At 39.3% G+C, this 20,999-nt stretch overlaps 1 protein-coding gene and 1 long non-coding RNA gene across 2 annotated transcripts; one reads left to right on the top strand and one right to left on the bottom strand.

Moving 5' to 3' along the window:
- Window positions 1-1,588: 1,588 nt before the first annotated feature.
- LOC116875824 (keratin, type I cytoskeletal 27) lies at window positions 1,589-6,990 on the bottom strand. The gene is made up of 8 exons (XM_032871591.1): window positions 5,775-6,990; window positions 5,226-5,308; window positions 4,703-4,859; window positions 4,293-4,454; window positions 4,075-4,200; window positions 2,471-2,688; window positions 2,008-2,057; window positions 1,589-1,892 (listed from the first exon to the last, which is right to left on the bottom strand). Exons 1-8 carry the CDS (start codon window positions 6,186-6,188, stop codon window positions 1,750-1,752), a joined length of 1,353 nt encoding a protein of 450 aa, XP_032727482.1. The 5' UTR covers window positions 6,189-6,990; the 3' UTR covers window positions 1,589-1,749.
- Window positions 5,851-14,467, top strand: LOC116875831. Its single transcript, XR_004384277.1, has 3 exons — window positions 5,851-5,924; window positions 8,023-8,087; window positions 14,315-14,467. It is a non-coding gene; the product is annotated as an uncharacterized LOC116875831 (long non-coding RNA).
- The last annotated feature ends 6,532 nt before the right edge of the window (window positions 14,468-20,999 follow it).

Here is a 20,999-nt window from a genome sequence, read left to right on the forward strand (position 1 = left end):
TACCTAATTTGCTGGGCGTATTTATCCCGAAAAGGTGTCGAATTTTGTCAAATGCTTTTTCTGTATCTATTGAGATGACCATATGATTTTTACCCTTCTGTCTGTTACTGTGGTATATCACATTTATTGATTTGTATGTGTTGAATCATTCTTGCATCCCAGGGATTGTTGAGTTTGTTTTGCTCCAGTTTTGTTGAAGATTTTTCCATCATATTCATCAGGGATATTGACCTGTAATTTACCTGTCTTGTAGCATCTTTGTCTGGCTTTGATAGAAGAGTAATGCTGGCCTTATAAAATGAGTTTGGAAGTGTTTCTTCTCTTATTTTTTGGAAGAGCGTGAGAAGGATTGGCATTAATTCTTCTGTAAGTAGTAGAATTCACCAGTGAAACAACCTGGTCCTAGGCTTTGCTTTGTTGAAAGTGTTTTTGATGACTGATGCAATCTCCTCACTCATCTTTGATCTGTTTAGATTTTCTGTTTTTCATGATTTAGTCTGGCAGGTTGCATGTTTCTTGGAATTTATCTCTTTTAGATTATCCAATTTGTTGGAATATAAATGTTTCAGTATTCTCTTACAATCCTTTCTATTTCTGACATTACTTTTAATGTCTCCTTTTTCACATATAATTTTTATTTGAGTCCCTTCTCTCTCCCTCTGGTTGGTCCAGCTAAAGATTTGTCAATTTTATCTTTTCAAAAAACCCAGCTCTCAGTTTTGTTGATCTTATCTATTTCTTTTCTAGTCTTTATTTCATTTATTTCTCTTGTAATCTTTATTCTTTCCTTCTGCTGACTTTTGGCTTAATTTTCCCCCTTTCTAGTTCCTTGATATGTAAATTTAGATTATTTGTGAGCTTTCTTCTTTCTTAATATATGATTATCACTATGTAGTTCCCTCTTAGTACTGCTCTTGCTTCATCCCATAAGTTTTGTTGTATTTTCTTTTTCATTTGTCTCAAGATTTTTTTTTTTTAATTTTTCCTTTGGTTTCTTCTTTGACCCATTCATTGTTCAGGAGTGTGTTAGTTAATTTCTATATATTTTTGAATTTTCCAGTTTTCCTCCTGTTACTTACTGGTTTCTAGTTTCATACTTTTGAGGCCAGAAAAGATACTTGTGATTTCAGTATTCTTCAGTTTGTTAAGATGTGTTTTGTGGCCTAACATTGTAGAATTCCCCCCTTGCCCTATCTAGTTCCCCATCTTTCTCTCTTCCCTTCTACCTTCAAATATCACCATTTATATTTTTTTTTATTTTTAAGATGTTTTTGATTCTTAAATTTCTTATTTCCATGTCTATGAGCATGTTGCATTCAGGGGTTAGATTTTACAGACTGTCTTATTCTCACCGCAGCACTCAGCAAGTGTGCTTGACCAGTGTTTATAGAAGGCAGGAGGAAGACTGAAAATTTTACAGAGAAGTGAAAAAGACTCCAACCAGTTTACCTATTAAACTTACTCCTAACTTGTGAAGGCCACTGAATTAAACAAAAGAAGCTAAAAATCAGATTCGGCTCCCCTTATGGATATGTTTAAAATGCCAAGATTGACCAGAACCAGTAAAGATGACTTGCAACAGGAAGAACTTTTATTGACATGCCACCATAGAGAAAGCCAAAGAAATGTTACCATTTGACAAATAGCTTGTCTTAATTCATCGGAAGAAAAGCAAAAAACTAAGGGAGCTTTTATTCAGGAACCTAGCTTCAGTTTGGTATTTCAATTTAGGGGCTCTTCTTCTGGAGTTCAGGAAGGCACCCTCTGTTCATTCTTCACGTTGTTGGCTTTGGTGGATTTCTCTTCCACAGTGTGAACTCTGGAGGAGAGAACTTTGCCACGAGGATCTATTTCTTCAACAATTGTTTTCACCATGGTGGTTTTAGAGGACTCTAAAATGACACATGAATTGTCAGAATTTATCAGATCGACCAAGAGGAGATAACTAACTCATCATTTGAAAGTTACACAAATGCATTTTCAATGCTAAACACAACTTTTGTTTACCTTTTATCTGATTTCCTGGTCCTCCGTAGCCTTTTGATTTAACACAAGAGCTGTAAAAATATAGAGATCTTGCATTAATTATTTCACTCCATTTTTTTAAAGGTTTATTTATTTATTGACAGAGATCACAAGCAGGCAGAGAGGCAGGCAGAGAGAAGAGGAAGAAACAGGTTCCCCACTGAGCAGGGAGCCTGATGCGGGGCTCGATCCCAGGACCCTAAGATCATGACCCAAGCCGAAGGCAGAGACTTTAACCCACTGAGCCACCCAGGCACCCCTATTTCACTCTATTTTGCCAGGGAAACTGGAAAACAAATATTTAAGATAGGAGATCTCTGGATTCTGAAAGAACACTAGAAGGGGTTTGGTTATACATGATGTGGGTCATACATTGTACTTGATTTCAAAAAATCTTTAATAACCTTAAAGTATAAAGTGTTTTCTCAATAGAAGCTGTATTTACCCATCCTCTCCATCAATCAGGCGGCAGTAGGTCTCAATTTCCTTTTCCAGGTGGACCTTGATGTCGAGGAGCTGCTCGTACTCCAGCTTCTGGCCCTCCGTCTCAGTTCTGACCTGGTGCAGCTGCTCCTCCAGGGCCCCGATCTGAGCCTGGATCTGGGCGAGCTGCGCACAGTAGTTGCCTTCCGTCTCAGTCAGGGAGCACTCCAGGGAGTGTTTCTATGGATCAGTAAGATATAGTTTAGTAGAAAATATCACAGTGTTGTTTTAGAATAAGGCAGAGCACTTAAGAGATATTTAAAAGAGATATCTTACAATTTTTTTATTTACAAATTTTTACCATATTTACCCCAAAGGGTCCCCCTTGTTCAATATTAATTGTTGCCTTTATTAGGTGTCATGCTGTTTTTCTGTTTGAGAATGACACAGTTGGTGGATGTCACTCATATGTCCAGGAGTGTTAGCAAAGATAAACTTGTTTCTTCATAGGGCACAGTCTAAAGGTCTCTCTGCCCCACCTCTGCTTCTAGAGTCTGGTACAATTTGCCACATTTCCCAGGAATAAAAGTCCCCCTACAATTTGCTACTTTGTTTCTAATCATGTGATTAGTAATTAATAATTAACATTAATAATTAACTTTTAATAATTAACAGCCCCATGGTGAACTGGATAAACACTGCTGAAGTAGAATGACCCAAAGAAAAGAAAGACCTTTCTAAGCTTAAAATCGTTTGTAAATCCAAAGTGTTTATAAAGGGTTTCTCCTCAAGAGGGATGCTTGCTGTACTTTTAGATGGAATGAAGATGTAAGTGTCTTCCTCTTTCAGCTGCAAGAATTTTTATGCCAAGTCCTAATTTTATATACATTCATACCTTCTTTTGTGGATAAACTCTGAAGGTTTGTTTACTAGCCATAGTGGGAAAAGTATAGACGTGGGAGTTAGGAAGTTTGGAGAGAAGCTCAGGTTCCTTTGAATTCAACTGTAGGACTCTGGGAAAACTGCTTAACTTCTTTGAATCTCAGATGGTTCTTTTGGAAATAATGACAGGACTTACAAAGTCTGCCCTGCCTAAGCCCTAGGGTTATTATGGACTCAAGTGGGAGAAAGTGCTGGGCAAACCCTTAATGAAAATGTTACTATTATTATCAAGGGCGTTTAGCTTTATAGGCGACATGAATGCCTCTACTTTGCTTCTTGTTTATGCCACTTAAAAAGGAACTTGTGTTCTTAATTAAGTGGCCCAAAGGAATGCCAGATGAAGATAGGAGGGATGCCAACGAATTTTTGCACTCCACCGAGAGTTGGTTTTTTTTTTTTTTTTATCTTTGGACTTGGGAGAGAAGATTCAGGGTAAAAACTATTTTGTTTTTCAAGTACCTCAAAGTAATTGTCCTTGCTCATTTCCAATGTTTCCTAATTATGAGCACCTAGGTCTACTTTTCAGGCCAAGAGGATTCTGCTGCTCAAAATGCAAACGTGGATTATGTCAAGCCCGCGAATTAACGGAGAAAAACGAAAATAAGTAATATCACGTGGAAGAGACGCTCTTTACATTTCTTCCCCACTTCTGAAATCAATCTTTTTTTGGTACTGTTTACTGACCATTGCCAAGAGGGACTGGAGTTCGATCTCCAGGGTTTGAAGAGTACGTTTCATCTCGGTCAGCTCATTCCGAGCAGAGGTGGTGGCACCAGCGTCGTCGGAGATCTGCTGCTGCAGGGAGGCGCTCTGAAAGGTTGGGGAGGTAGGGGGTGGTTAGGGTATTGCCGGTCTTGCATCAGCGCCCAGGGCCACACAAGCGCGCACTGCCGGGGTTCTACCTTCTCATTGAACCAGGCCTCCGCGTCCCTGCGGTTCTGCTCGGCCAGGGCTTCGTACTCCGCCCGCATGTTGTTCAGCAGGACCGTGAGGTCCACCCCAGGCGCCGCGTTCATCTCCACGTTCACGTTCCCGCCGGCCGCGCACTGCAGCGCCTTCATTTCCTGAAAAATTTGACCAGTTTGGAGCTGAATATTTTCAAAGGAACCAGACCGACAGGATGCACAAGTGAGAAACTTCGTTTCTTTGGAGGCGGGAGGATAGAAACATTTCAAACAATCAGCCACACAGAGAAAGTGACGAGTTCCTTCTGGAATACTGATGTCCGACATTGTTGTACTGGTCATCTGAAATTCATTTTTAAATTTTGGGAGCAAGGCGGATCGTGGAATCGGGGAAGACAGAGACCTACCTCCTCATGATTCTTCTTGAGGTAAGCCAGCTCCTCGCTCAGGGTTTCCAGCTGGATCTCTAGGTCGGTTCTGCACAGAGTCAGCTCGTCCAGGACCCTGCGCAAACCGCTGACATCCGCATCAACGCTCTGGTGAAGGGCCTGTTCATTTTCAAACCTTAGAAGATATTTGACAGTTGTTATCACCTTAGTCCCATCACTTCTTAGGTCATCATAAAACGCCAACCATGATTCAAGGTCAAACTGTTAAAATATACTTAAAACTTCAGCTAGACTGCCCATAATGCAGTAAGCATTTCTTTGAAGTAAGAGAATGGGAACACTCAAAATTCTCTTTCATAGGATCTCAATATTCATTTGTATCGATTCCTAAATTTCCCAAATAAAACAGATCATTCAGCTGGTCATTCTTATGTGCATTTAGTTCAAAACAAGTTTAAACTATTGAGGTGACCCCCAATAGCTTAGCTTTAAGGCGGAAATGTTGAGAGAACTTCTTTGGTTTCTCTTCAGCTCTACTTACTTTAGCCTGAAGTCATCAGCTGTTAGTCTTGCATTATCATTTTGCAGGATAACATTGGCATTGCTGGTAGTTGCAGAAATGATCTGATAGATGGAAAGTTAGTTAGGAGTTAGGAAATGTCACATTTCCTTGAAAGAAGGTCACCTATGAAATTATAGGAATCTTCTGGCATTCTGTCTCCAATAAGATGATTCTTTTGCAAATGGGAAACTAAATATGGCCTCTTTCACCCTTCACCACCCCCCTCTACCATAAAGAAACACTTTCTATGGAAAAAGTTATAGTAATATAGCAAGAGATGGTGGGCGGTTTTTAATAGTTTCATATTACGAAAAGCATAAATATGCATACCTCGTAGCAGGTATAGGTGAGCTATGTTCAAAGATTACAATTTGAATGGAAATTATTTTTAATATTCATAATGAGTTATGGAAAATCAGAAGCTGAGAGCAAAGCCCTGCTGTGTGTGAGAGAGCTCACACATTCGTGTGTGCTTGTGTGGCTAAATATTCTTAGCGTTATTAACCCTCACAACATTGGGCTTCTTACCTGGTTCCTAAGGTCATCAATTATTGGGAAGTATCTACTGTAATCATGATCAAGACCACGGCAAGAACCAGGCCCGAATTTCTCGTACCAGCCCTTGATCTTCTGCTCCAGGTCAGCGTTGGCCTCCTCTAGTGCTCGCACATTTTCCAGGTAGGAGGCCAGGCGGTCGTTCAGGTTCTGCATGGTCACCTTCTCGTTGCCCGACAGGAGGCCGTGTTCATTTCCGGTGAAGGCAGCGCAAGAAGCACTTCCTCCACCCAACACCCCGCCATAGCCTCCTGCAGATGAGCTGCCCCCAAAAGCGCAAGAGAAGCCACTTCCAATGCCCGGCACACCACATGCATTTCCAGCCCCAAAACCTGCTCCCCCGCTGGAGCCAAGCCGTCTGGATGCAGAAGAAAAGCGCATAGACATGATGTCCAGACCCGCAGAGCTTGTTCCTGGAGTGAAGCTCTGATGGCAAATGTCCGGTTCGAACAGTTGAGTTTGTCTTTATATACACATTATCAGGGTGTTCCTCGACGAACCTAGCTACCCATAGCAAACTGGTGTTTGCCAGCTCATCATGAATTATTCATAATTGGGTGATTTTTTTTTTTTTTAATGAATGCCTTTACCCTACTGTGTCCATTTCTGTAGGTGGATAGTTACCTTGGGGTTATTTGTTATCTCCAAAATGGGACAGGGAGGAGTATTATCAAGATTATTATAGTGATGCATTTCAAATTTAGTATGAGCAATCCTTCCTGTCTTCCAGGTTTCAAGACTACAGAATTCCTATAAGAATAAAAAAGCGTCTAGACAGATTTCTCTTTCCTTGCTCAAACCAATGACATTACATTTTCTTTAGCAAGTGAGCCATCACAGTCACGGGTTTCAGTGGATAATATGGTCTTTCTTTGAAAATAATTTCAAGACCAAGTCTCATGGTACCAGAGGAAGGAGGCCAGGTCTTAAATGAGAAATGAGGATTTAAATGGACTCTTCTTTGGAGACAGAAACTCTTCCTTGATCCTTATCCCTCCGGAATTACCATTTCATCTTTACTGGTTTTCTGTCTAAGGTATAAAGGTATTAGCTAATTTCTCTGGGTCCAGCTTTCTTATCTGTAAAACGAAGGGACCAGACTATGGCCTGTATGTTCCCTTTCTATTTCTAGATTTCTTGTATTTTTATATTTCTTCCCTTTCATTATTTCTAGAAAGACTTTCTGCATTTACTTCCTCCATACTTCCCCTCCTACTCACTCCTGAATTTTGGTCCCCTACTTTACTGAAAATAACCTCAGATTGCTAATTATCTCACATCCAGTCCAGTCATTGTTTCTTATGTTTATTCTCCTACACCCTCTTGGACACATTTGATACTGACCACCCCAGGCTTACTGAATTCTGAACAAATGCCCTCTGAAAATACTTCTATTGGAATATTTCTGCTTGTTCTTCTTCTTTCTTCCATTTGGTGTATCTGTGCTTTATATCTTGTCATTCCTTATAGTTTTGTGCCTGGCACTCTTGTTTTCTACACATTATTCTTTGGTGCTGTCATCCCTTCTTGTCACTTTGACTGTAAGTGAATGGTTTCTAAATATACATCTTTAACACTGGCCTGTGTCCCATTCTAGACCTACACCTCACTATGCCCACCAGACATTTCTGCTGGATGATTTCTAACTCAACACTCAATTACCTTGTCATCAAACTTTGAACTTTTCTATCTTTTTTCACTACCTATTGGTGAAATTACCCTGAGTCACACTCATGATTGCTAAGAAATCTTTAATTTCTATCATCTTCTACAGGCCTACATCTAGCAAGTCACTAGGTCCAACTGAATCTACTTCTGCAGTGCCTTTTGAAACATTTTTCTCTTTTCTATTTTTTTTCTCACTATCATTTTTTTTAGCTCAATGATTGGATTTTTGGTTCAAGTCTTTTTCCTTTCCACCCTGGTCAGTAGGCAGAGCAGTAAGTTAAGATACCATTCCTGTAATAATACACAACCATTCATGTCATTGAAAGAATGTGAGTTCTTCGATCAAATATATCATCATTCATATCCTAGTTCTGCAACTTTCCGGCTGTGTGACCAATGCAGAGTTCCTTCTTGCTGAGCCTCCGTTTCTAGGACGGATACATGACTTGTGTTTTGTGAAGCTATTAAATGGTAGTTACATTTGTAAAGCAATTATGCTTGTCGATAATATGTAGTCAGTAAATATTTCTTTCCTTTTCCCACTTTCCTACAGTTTAAAATCAATGGACTATAAGCTTGATAAAGCTCCTTCGCCTGATGTGTAAGTTTCTTCTTGAGGTAGGTCATACCTACCTGATTTGTGCATTCTTTCACTTTACTATTCTGCTCCCCTCCCTCCTTTTGGTCTTTGCTCTTGTTGTTCTTTCCAGTTGAGACTATTTGAGATCTTGCACTTGCCAAGAACAATGGACATCACTCTCAATCATACAGATTAAAAATGAAATTGCTAAAAATATAAATTTTCATGACCTAATAAGTGAATCTGCAGAAAAGCAAGCCAGAAAAATCTGTTGATCAAGAAATCATATTAATAAAGCATTAGAATTTATTGTATTGCATAAAATCATGACATGAAAAATGTTATTTTTAGCAATTTGTAAGATTATATTATTATATATTACTACTACCTCTACTACATGTTTTTTTTTAAAGATTTTATTTATTTATTTGAGAGAGAGAGCGTGAGAGGAGAGAAAGTCAGAGGGAGAAGCAGACTCTCTGCGGAGCTGGGAGCCTGATGCAGGACTAGATCCTGGGATTCCAGGATCATGACCTGAGCCGAGCCAAAGGCAGTGGCTTAACCAACAGAGCCACCCAGGCACCCAACAAGGATTTTTTTTTGTAAGTAGGCTACATGCCCAGTGTGGGGCCTGAACTCTTAACCCTGAGATCAAGAGTCACATGTTCTACTGTCTGAGCCAACCAGGTAACCCCACTCTACTGCATGTTTTAAGTAATAAAATATTTTTTTAAAAAATTTATTTATTTATTTATTTGACACACAGAGAGAGAGAGAGACAGTGAGAGAGGGACTACAAGCAGGGGGAGTGGGGGAGGCAGAAGCAGGCTTCCTGCTGAGCAGGGAGCCCAGTGTGGGGCTCGATCCTAGAACCTTGGGATCATGTCCTGAGCTGAAGGCAGAGGCTTTAACGACTGAGCCACCCAGGTGCCCAGTAATAAGATATTTTAAAGAAAGAAATTTATGTGTTAGTACCTCTAACTGAACCTTTTCCTGACTTTTGGACAAGGGACCCGATACTTTCATTTTACACTAGGCCCTACAAATTAGGTATCCATCTGTGATTGTTGGGTCCTTCTCTGGGGTAGCCAAAGAGTTCTAGAGAAAAGACCTGCAGATACTTTGAGTGTTTCCCATAAGAGAATGCTTACTACCCATCCACCCTGGAGTGAAATACACACATTGCCTCCAAATATTTAGGACCTTACTCTTACAGATGAGCAGAATTTTAAAAATCACCATACACTGAAAAAACATTCCAGCATGAAAGACAAAGACTTGAAGAAAGAAGCAAAAAATGGCACTTGACAAACAGACAATCGAGGAAGCTGAAGAAAACTTAAAAAAAAAAACAAACAAAAAACGAAACTACCTATCATTAATGCCCTTAGAAGTAACAAATATACTACATATTTGAAGCATGAATAGAGTATCATTAAAATTAAACAGCAGAGCACAAGAATGGGCTCTCAGAATGAAAAAAATAACTCCCAAAATAATTTCCAAAATAACTTCAATAGATGCATTGGAAAATAAGCTTTAAAAAAAAACCCCCTAGCAGTTGAGCAAAGGTCAAAAAGACAGATAAAAGAAAGGATTAGAAAATTAGAGGCTTAATTCAAGAAGAACAACCTTAAGTAAATCTTTCAGAGAGAAAGGGGAAATGATGAAGAAATTATTTTATAAGTATATTTTATAACACTACTCAGAACTAAATGACTGAGCTTCTAAATTGAAGAGACCACCAAGAACTATGAGTAATAAATGAAAAAGAATCACAGCAGAGCACATGTTCAGTTTATTTCAGAGAACCGTGGAGAAAAAGAGAACACAAAGTGTCAGAAGAAGAGACAACACCCATCCAGTGATGGGGAAATCAGATGGCTCTGAACTTCCCAACAACCCTGGAATCCATGATTCCAGTGAAGAACGCCTTCAAAATTCTCCTTGAAAATGATGTCCAACCCCAAATTCTCTACTACAACAATTAGTCATGAGTGAGGGAGAAAAATATTTTCAGACATGAAAGTTCTCAAAACATTGATCTCCTTCACACATTTTGTCAGGAAACCACTAGAAAGAAAAGTGAACAAGAAAAGAGAAAGCTCAGAATCTGAGAAATGGGGTCCCAGTACAAGTGCACCGAATGCATGACCCTAAAGATAGCTGGTAGCAAGTTAGAAAAACCAATAAGAAGAGAGGATTCTTGAATTGGATGTCTAGATGAAAGATGAAAAAGATGGATGAAAATAGGTGGGGATAGATGGAAATGATGGATTTTGTTTGTTTGAAAATGGTTTTGTTCATGTAAGAAAGAGGCATGAGAGATTAAGGTATACAGGAAACTAAGTTAATAAAAATATTAGAAAAATATTTTGAAGAACAAAAAGCTGTACAAGAAAACATGGCATATACTGCCAGCATAATGATGAACAATATCCACTTAGTCATACTGGTGAGAAGACTGAACACTGGTTTAGCCAAATATTGTGGTAGAGCTATGTTAGGAAGAGGAGAAAGGTGGTAAAGGCAAAACTCTCAACTTTCTTTAAAGAACACAATATATAATATGTAAAACTGGTAAATCAAGAAATATTGAATGAAGCATATTATATAAAAATCTAGAGATAAAGATGACAAGGAAGAGCTAGAAGAGTTGTAAATGGTTGCCTATAGAGGGCAGAGCTTGAGGTAGAAGAAGGGAGAGAAAAAGATACCACGTTTTTTGTTTTTACTTTTATTTTATTTAATATTTTATTTATTTATTTAATTGACAGAGAGAGAGAGAGGGAGACCGCGAGAGAGGGAACACAAGCAGGGGGAGTTGCAGGGGAGAAGCAGGTTCCCCACTGAGCAGGGAGCCAGATTACAGGACTCTGGGATCATGACCTGAGCCAAAGGCAGATGCTTAATTAACATGTTACGACTGAGTCACCCAGGCGCCCCTTGTTTTTACTTTAAGCACAATTTAACTGTTAAAACAACGTGCATTCATTACTTCGATAAAAAGTAAAAATTTATTTAAAACTAACAAAGAGAAAAAAAATCCCAAATGCATATCAGAAGTTTCATTTTAAAATTTACAAATAAACTTGATACATAATGCAGTTTAAAAGAATAGACACTGTGGTATCTCCATGTCTCGCAGTTAAATAAGACTAGATGAAATACCCTAATGCTGGATAAATTATTATAAAATGCCTTTTAAATTCATATCTAAGCTCAAAAGAAAATAAAGGAAGTCATTAAAAAAAGAAAAAGGAAAACACATAGAGTCAAAACACGAGTGGTGAGCAGACACAGAAGTTTGAGCTGTCCCAGAAATATGCTCAGAGCAGAAACAGATTTTTCTGGTTAAGAGACCCGGTGAGGGATAAGATTTGGACCTTACCAAGTGTCATAGCTAAACTTGAGACCCCACTTAAAACTATGTACCCCCCCTGGGGTGCCTGGGTGGCTCAGTGGGTTAAAGCCTCTGCCTTCAGCTCAGGTCATGATCTTAGGGTCCTGGGATCGAGCCCCGCATCGGGCTCTCTGCTCAGCAGGGAGCCTGCTTCCTCCTCTCTTTCTGCCTGCCTCTCTGCCTACTTGTGATCTCTGTCTGTCAAATAAATAAATAAAATCTTTAAAAAAAACCAAAAAACTATGTACCCCAAAGCCTATGTTGTCAGTGGAAAGGATGAAGTTAGAGAAATTTCCATGCTGGCAAAGCACAGAAACAAGCATGTCATTCTGTTGCCAGTGGTACTGAGTAAAAATTCAATACTATGACTATTATTGATATTTGATAATGACTTATCATTATGCTCTTACTCTGATACAGTCTAGCAGTTTGAATTTATGCCCACTTAATCTGAGAACCCCAATCTAAGAATTCGTTTAAGACATTTTTAGGTTTGGGTGTCTGGGTGGCTTGGTTGGTTAAGCGTCCAACTCTTGTTATCGGGTCAGGTTTTTATCTCAAGAGCTCAAGCCCTGTGTTGGGCTCCATACTAAATGTGGAGCTTACTTAAAAATAAAAAGTAAATTAAAAATAATTTTTTTTTATTTCTTAAAGATTTTATTTATTTGACAGAGATCACAAGTACGCAGAGAGGCAGGCAGAGAGAGGGGGGGGGGAAGCAGGCTTCCCACTGAGCAGAGAGCCCGATGCAGGACTCGATCCCAGGACCCTGAGATCATGACCTGAGCTGAAAGCAGAGGCTTAACCCACTGAACCATGCAGGTGCCCCTAAAAATAATTTTAGAAAAATGTTTTCAGTTTGGTAATGCTTTGTAGTACCCTGGAGAAATCACCCCATTCCTGGCCCTACAGGACTCCCGAAGTTAAATTACAAGCACATTTACACTCATAATAAAATAAAATAAACATATGAGAAAACAAACACGTATGACTAAGAGCCAACATTACTATGTCTATAGAATAGAACATCAAAGAACAATGATAATGAGATCTCAAGAAAGTGTATGCAAAGAAAGTGTGGGTTTTTGTGTGTGTGTGTTTAGAGAAGTGAAAGAGAGAACTGGAAGTGTTCCAAATGAATAACTATTAAAAATGACTCAGTAAATTTCAAATAGAAATGGCAATGGAAAGGAAATGGATGAAGAGGATTAGGTGTGCACTTAACTAGATGAACACTGAGCATCTTGGAACTGTTAAATCACTATATTGTACATCTGCAACTAACATAACACTGTGTGTTAATTATACTTGAATAAGAAAAAGAAATGGGAAATACAATAACTAAAATTAAGAATTTTAACTGAGGGGATGCCTCGGTGGCTCAGTCATTAAGCGTCTGCCTTTGGCTCAGATCATGATCCCAGAGTCCTGGGATCAAGCCTCGCATCAGGCTCCCCACTCTGGGGGAAGCCTGCTTTCCCTCTCCCACTCCCCCTGCTTCTGCTCTTGCTGTGTCTCTCTCTTTCAAATAAATAAATAAAATCTTAAAAAAAAAAGGAATTTTAACTGGGGATTAAGCAACAGATAAGACACAACTAAGGAGGAAATAAGTAAATTGTACGAAAAATAAAAGTTTATTGTTCTAGATGGAAGAGAATGAGTTGGAAGGAGGGAGGAAGGAAGGGGGGAACGAGAGAGAGGAAGAGAGAGGGAGTTTGGAGAGAAACTCTGAAATACTTTTCACTGGAGTATCCCTAGAGACAATACTAATGGGGTAGAAGGTAAGAATTTTCTAGAATGGGGCAGAAGGTAAGAATTTTCTGGAATAGATTAGAAACAGTCCTCCAATTCAAGAGGCAAAGTGAATTTAAGAGTCTACTTCTAGTCACATTGTAGTGATGTGGAAGAATACCAAAGACAAGGTAGAAGACCTTAAAGCAGCCAGAGAAAATAGAGATCATCTACAGAGGAACCATAATTAGACTGTCAGCAGCTTCCACTAGCAACAATAGTGTTACTGGAATGATCGCTACAAAATATATTTTTTTTAAAGATTTATTTATTTATTTTAGAGAGGGGGTAGGAGGAGAAGAGGGAGAGAGAAACTCAACCCAACTCTGTGCTGAGACCTGAGCCTGATGCAGGGCTGGATCTTATATCCCATGATACCACAACCTGAGCTGAAACCAAGAGTTGGACACCTAACTGATTGGCACCACCCAGATGCCCCTCTACAAAATATTAAGAAAAATATTTACCACGTTAAAACTGAGCGCCAAGCAAAGCTGTCTTTCAAGAATAAGGTATGGATTCTAAGAAATCATGGCAATGGTTGCAGAATTTTTGAATCCTCACAAAGAAATCACACAGAACAATTATATCACAAAACCAGAGACCTATATACAACGTTTTTAAAAAAGATTTTATTTATTTATTTGAGAGACAGAGATCACAACTAGGCAGAGAAGCAGGCAGAGAGAGAGGAAGAAGCAGGCAGAGAGAGAGGAAGAAGCAGGCTTCCTGCTGAGCAGAGAGTCAGATGCTGGGCTCGATCCCAGGACCCTGAGATCATGACCTGAGCCAAAGGCAGAGGCTTTAACCCACTGAGCCATCCAGGTGCCCCTGTATACAACTTTTGTTACAAATCTAGCTGACAAGGTATTACCATGAAACCCAAAATGTAAGCTGGTAGAACAAATTACCATTAGCCACTAGACTTTTGTGGGAAGAAGAGGGAATCCAGAGGTATTTGAAGGGTCTGATTATTGGAGAATTATGGAAAGCCAACTGAAAAGGACTGCAGGTGCATTGGAGAAGAACAGGTAGAAACTATAACCTGAAACTGGGTTTGCCTCTTGGTAGGTGGGAGCCAAGACAAAATCAAGCCAAAGAAGAGGAAAAGAAAGGGTTAATTACTTGCAACAAGCCAGGAGAACACCATGGATATTCCCAAACAACAAAATTAGGGAAGTTTTAAGGTACATGTGTATTCATGTGGGGCTTGGCAAGGGAGAATTCAGTAAAGAGTTGGGACAAAATCATCCTAATTGGACAGGTTCTAGTTGACTGAAGTCATGGGGTGGGGAGGAGGTCAGCATCACCAATTCGCTGTTCCAGTGAGTCTGGTGTTTGAGTGCTCAAAAGGGTTTAAATCCTGTAAAAAATGACTCAAGGATATGTATTAGGTCAATCTTTATTTTTCAAACAGTCCTGGAAGTATTATCATTAATTTGTTGTCTCTGATATGGTTAGGCTATTTCCTGGCCTGGTACAGACTTAGTTTCTACATTCCCGTTATTCCTTTAAAATCCTTAACTACTGGGATTTTCACATTTTTTGATTCAGTGTATCCTAGGAAGTGTGCTTGGGCAAGGAGTGCTGGCACAGAGTGGCTGGGGGCTAAAATGACTTCTCTTATGTTAAGAAAGCTATGACTCGACTTTCCTTTTCTGGGGACCTGTAACCCTATCTGCCTACAAAACTGGGAGAGTTTTGCCCATTCAGAAGTAGGTGAGTGAAAAGAGTCTCGCATGAGCTCAGACGGAAACAGTCTAGACGTTGTGAATTCTTGAAACGGATCAGCTGTGTTTCCTTTCCAGGAGAGTGCCTTACCATGAGAAGAAACCCCCGGAAGAAGAATTGAAACTGATCAGAAGAGGGTCGGTAGAGATGTAGGGAAGAGAAGGTCTGGATACATTGGAGGAGAGAAAAAGAGACAAGAAGTTTGAAATCAAGCCAATATATTTTTGAACTCTAGATGAAAAATGAGAAAAGGTATCTATCTATGTGCAGTTAGAAAAGCTGTATGGAACTATACTCATACTAGAGGTTAAGGAACGTGAAATGCCTATAAAAATGAGCAGAAGAAAAGGATTGAGGTAAAATCCCACAAAACGTCAGCACATAAAAACAAAAAAAGTAGGAGCTGAATTACATCTCTATAGAAAAGGAGAGTATCCCAGAAAGACATGTCCACAAAACAGATTAAGATACAATGTACCACTTCAAAGTGATCTCAAATGCATTAAAAAATGGTGGTTGAAAAAACAGTCAACACAAGCCATAATTAGGACACTTCGAAATGAGAAGACAGAATTTACTAGGAAAGGATTAGATATAAAAGCAAACAAAATCATTATACTGAATAAGATCCAAATACAGGCAATGAGAAGTTTAGGGGAAATCAGTTCCCAGAGAAAAGACGTATTCTGGAAATATACACTCTTCAGTTAAATGTTAGCCAATACAATTCAGTAGTATATTAAATAACATTTTACTAATCCAAGGAGTGATACATAGGAAATGAGGATGGTTATACTACATGCATAAAATGTCATATGACAAAAGTCCTCTGATCATCTCGAAAGTACTAAAAGAAAAATATGGGCAATTTTACCTATCTTGTTGGAATGGCAAAGACCTTTCTCAGCAGATGTAAAACTCTGAATCTATGATGGAAATTGATCTATATATATTATAACGTATTATAAAATTCTGTGTGATGACAAAACATATTAAAAGGGAAAGAGAAACAGCAACCCATTTGCAATACCCAACAACAAATGGTAATTCACTCTTGTAATGAGCATTCGCAGACCTTGGCTGTTAGAAGAAGGGATATGAGTTTGTGATTTCTGCTTTAACAACCTCGCCAGCATGGTATCTGAAGTCCTCCTTTAGATGGCAACCGATTGCTTAGAAGCTTACCACAGCAAAAAGTACCCTTCAAGGATTGGAGAAAAACATGTAATTTTTTTTAAATTTCTTTTCAGCATAACAGTATTTATTGTTTTTGCACCACACCCAGTGCTCCATGCAATCCGTGCCCTCTTTAATACCCACCACCTGGTTCCCCCAACCTCCCACCCCCCCACCTCTTCAAATCCTTCAGATTGTTTTTCAGAGTCCATAGTCTCTCATTGTTCACCTCCCCTTCCAATTTCCCCCAAATGCCTTCTCCTAACTCCCCATGTCCTCCATGCTATTTGTTATGCTCCACAAATAAGTGAAACCATATGATAATTGACTCTCTCTGCTTGACTTATTTCACTCAGCATAATCTCTTCCAGTCCCGTCCATGTTGCTACAAAAGTTGGGTATTCATCCTTTCTGATGGAGGCATAATACTCCATAGTGTATATGGACCACATCTTCCTTATCCATTCGTCCGTTGAAGGGCATCTTGGTTCTTTCCACAGTTTGGCGACCGTGGCCATGCTGCTATAAACATTGGGGTACAGATAGCCCTTCTTTTCACTACATCTGTATCTTTGGGGTAAATACCCAGTAGTGCAATTGCAGTGTCATAGGGAAGCTCTATTTTTAATTTCTTGAGGAATCTCCACACGAAAATCATGTAATTATTAAAAGAACTCCTGAAGAACTCAGGAGCCCTAGAATTCTGCAGAGCAACGGAAAATCATAGGTCTAAAGGCCATGGTGAATTCATAACTCTCCTTGAAAGGGAGAACAGATTTAAGACTAAGTTCTGAGGATGGGGTATTTGCTTTGATCCTATGAACTCAACAGAATGTAAAGGAAACACACCCAGAATTTAATTTTACATCTGTTCCTTAGCTAAATAGATACACAGGGAATTCTGGTTTGTTTCCTTGGCAAAAAATTGTTAAAAAACAAAATTCAACAACAGAAAAGCAAGAGGTTTTTAGCAACAGAAAAAAAAAACTAAAGGATTGTTACTTCTTCTTTTTGGGGGAAAGAGGAGAGCAGGGGGGTTTTTTGTTGGGTTTTTTGTTGTTGTTGTTTCTATCATGCAGATGACCTCACCAGTAATGATCAGGACTTTTCAGATTGACTGTTAAAAGGTCACATTCCTAGAAAAGGTTGAATCTAGTTAAGTCTTGGTTTGCTGTTGTGGCGGACATATGACTTCATTATAGGCTTGTAGTTTCTTTCTTTCCTTTTTTTTTTTTTTTCAACAAAATGATGACTTAGAGATAGTTGCTTTTCTTTCTGATCTTGTAACATTAAAGCAACCTTACCACAAAGTACAATGTGTGCTCCCCATTCTACTGCAGGAGTACAACTCTGATTTCAATTCCAGGGTGAGGGAACAGTTCTTAGACACCAGCAACAATTCTCCCACACTCAATTCTGACATTTTCTACCTGGAGATAGGCAAAGGATTCAGTCCTGTTAGACTGCTCACTCTGCCTCCAACTGGTTCAGACCCTCGTCTCAAGTCTAGGTTGTCATTTGTGCTTCTAAACCCACTGGCTGTTGGGTCAAAGGCTTTCTGCCAATCCCCTCCCCTCCTTGGTTTGATTAATTTGCTAGAGTGGTTCACAGAACTCAGAGAGACATTTTATTCACTAGATCACTGGTTTATTACCAAAGGAACAGTCATATGAAAGAGATGCATAGGACATGGTATGGGGAAAGGGTGTGGAGCTTCTGTGCCCTCTCCAGGTGTACCATTGTCCCCAAATCTCCACATGTTCATCAATTTGGAAGCCCAGCAAACCCCGTCCTCTTGGGTTTTTATGGAAGCTTTGTTACATTGGTCTGGTTGATGAAATCATTGGCCTTTAGTGATTGAACTCAAACTCCACACCCCTCTCCCCTCCCAGGAGGTAGGGTTGGGGGTGGGACTGAAAGTTCTAACCCTCTACTCACAGGGTTGGCTCAACTGATAGCCATCCCTCCGTCTTTAGTTTCTTTATAGGCTTTCCAAAAGTCACCTCATTAACATCACAAAAGAACCTTGCTAGCTCTGGACATCTTGGAAGTTCCAAGGGTTTTAGGAGCTCTGTGCCAGAAATGGGACAAAAACATATTTCTTATTACAAATCACAGTATCACACAATGAAACACTGATCACCAAGAAGTGTTTTTATTTAAAGTCAATGTGTTCTGAGCATACCTGATCAGCAGGGCTGGCTTCATCAGTGTGAAACCTGTGCATGACACAAGGTTTCCTGTTCAGGAGGACCACACACTTGGTTTAATGCTCTTCTGATGCCATCTTGGTATTCTTAATAATACTGGTCTGCAGTTTTTCCTTCCTGCCTCAGCAGCCTGTAGCATAAGCAATGCCGAGTTGCACAGCCTTCTGATGCATCCATCCTGTGGAGTTTGCTGAAACTGAAAGCAAGTTTAAGGTTAAGTATGTCTGCGACTGAGTAAGTAGGGTTTCCGACAACCCTGAGAGTTTTTCCACTCAAATGGATTTGTTTCAGATGCAGAAAGAAGGCAGTGGTGTTCTAAGGAACAGGAACTACCAAGGAACCTTATCACATACTCTTATATTCCTATATGAGCCAACTACTTAGGCTGAAAACAGTGATGTAGAAGAATAGGGCAACCCACACCATCTTTTCCTGTCTTTTTTATCATCAGTATGTCAATGGTGGACAGTGTTGGCAGAATGTGAGCAGATAAAGGAGTGAAAGAAAACCTGTTGAGTTGGTTTGGTGCAGTGTGTCCACTGTTTTGGTAAAAGAACAAAATACAGATGTTTGTGTAGGGGCCAACCAAAGGCAGGGTGCCTCAAAATATGCCACTTTGGTGTACTATTTTATTTTATTTTAGTTTTTTTTAAAGATTTAATTTATTTGAGAAAAAGTGAGTGAGAGAGAGAGAGACCACAAGACAGGGGAGGGTCAGAGGGGAGAAACAGTCTCCCTGCTAAGCAGGGAGACTGATGTGGGGCTCAATTCTAGGACTCTGGGATCATGACCTGAGCTGAAGGCAGGTGCTTAACTGACTGAACCACCCAGGTGCTCCTGGCATATTGACTATTTTAAATAAAAGCTACTTAAGGGATAGCTTATATAAGGACACTCAGACCTCCTCTGTCCCCCTGAAAGCAGGAAATAAATCTCCCATGTAAAACATACTCTATACTAAGAGGTAAAGAGATGTCCTTATTACCGAAGATGGAAAAATTAGAGCCAAGAAGGTTGTATAAAAAACTCTTGTTACTTTTTAGTGATTTACCACCACAGCCTGAATTCCATTTAGAATTCCTTACTAACTGAAGCTCCCAAAGCTGTTTTCTTTCTCCTGTCAATTGCTTACAGATTTAATTTTCTCTTTGTCTAAAAAGTATAAAAACTGCCTGCCTGGGTCATGTCTTTGGGTCTCAAATTCATTATTGGGTCTCTGTGCACATGTGATAAGACTTTGTTTTTTTCTCCTGTTAATCTGACACATGTAGATTAATTCTTAGTCTAGGTGGAAGACCTTGAAGAGTCGAGGAAGAATTTTTCGTTCCCTTCACATATATCCGCTACAAAATATGGCTTGTGTTATTTTGGTGATTCTGTGTACAAGTTAAATGTCCTTATATTTGAATTTTAAATGGGTATTTCCCAATATAAAAAAGAATGGCAAAATTTATGCCAATAAGTGTACATTTTAATTTTAATTTACTTTAGAATGACATTAAATGGCAAATTTAAAAATCATGACAAGTAGAGTTCATGACTGCAGAAGAAAGGAAAAAACTTTATATTTTAGTGCCTTTAATGACACCTTATCCCTCTGATTTTTTAACGAGGGACTCCACATTTCATCCTGCACTTAGCCCAGCAAATTACACAGCTGCCCTGTACACTGCATATTTGGGAGATTATTTTCCCATGAGTTTTTAGTATTTGCTTCATCTGATGCCTTTTGACTCAAGATTTGGTAAACATCCCATCCTTTGTCACTTCTTTAACTCCCGTGTGGCTGTTGCATTTTTGGGTAGAAGTCCCACCTTCTCTAGAGCTTCTCAGAATCAGGCCACATACTACAGAAATAGGAGAGCTGCTCTCCTTTTAGGGAATTTAACATTTGTTAGGACTCCTTACCCTACATTTTGATCCAGAAACATAGAAAGACACAATAACTGTGATCATCAACCTCATGAGATTTTAAATTCTAGACCAGGTGTTGGTGGGCTGAATCTGGTCTGTTACCTGTTTTTGCACAGCTCATGACCTAAGAATGTTTTTCACATTTATAAATGGTTGGGGAAAAATCAGAATCATAGTTCATAATACATCAAACTTAGTTGCAGTCTGAGTTTCAGTGTCCATAAATAAAGTTTTATTGGGACATGGTCATGCTCATTCATTTACCTATGTCTAGGGCTGTTTTCTGTGATAAATGTCTTAGCCAACTAGTTGAAATAGAGACATTATGGCCTGCTAAGCCTGAACTAGTTGCTGTCTGGGGCTCAACAGAAAGTTTGCTCTAGGAAAAAAAAGTCATTCACATGAGGCTCATTGCTGTGGATCTTTCCAGAGTTAATCCTGATTGTATGGGGAACAGTATCCTGGGAAGTATCCAGATCTCTGGAAGAATTTGATAAACTCATTGGTAAAAAAAATACCAGGAATGCGCCATCTAGTGATGGGATTTTTTAATCATAGGAGAATTTCTGATTTTTTCCCCAGATTATTTGCCCGTGCAAAATGGTGAGTTAGTTAATTACCTCGTGAATATTAATACTTAAATGCCATGTGCTACTGACTATTATTTAAAACTTGAGTGAAAGGCAATAAAAATAGATTCCATGCATGTATGCCCGTGAATGAGA

This window comes from Lontra canadensis, unplaced genomic scaffold (assembly GCF_010015895.1).
Source record: "Lontra canadensis isolate GAN:19392208 unplaced genomic scaffold, GSC_riverotter_1.0 scaffold43, whole genome shotgun sequence".
NCBI lineage: Eukaryota > Metazoa > Chordata > Mammalia > Carnivora > Mustelidae > Lontra > Lontra canadensis.

Coding starts and splice junctions, on each gene's coding strand:
- LOC116875824 (XM_032871591.1), bottom strand. CDS start 6,188: ATGTCTATGCGCTTTTCTTCTGCATCCAGACGGCTTGGCTCCAGCGGG. Junction 5,309..5,774: donor TTGATGACCTTAGGAACCAG/GTAAGAAGCCCA, acceptor TCCATCTATCAG/ATCATTTCTGCAACTACCAG. Junction 2,689..4,074: donor TCCAGTCCCTCTTGGCAATG/GTCAGTAAACAG, acceptor ACTGATCCATAG/AAACACTCCCTGGAGTGCTC.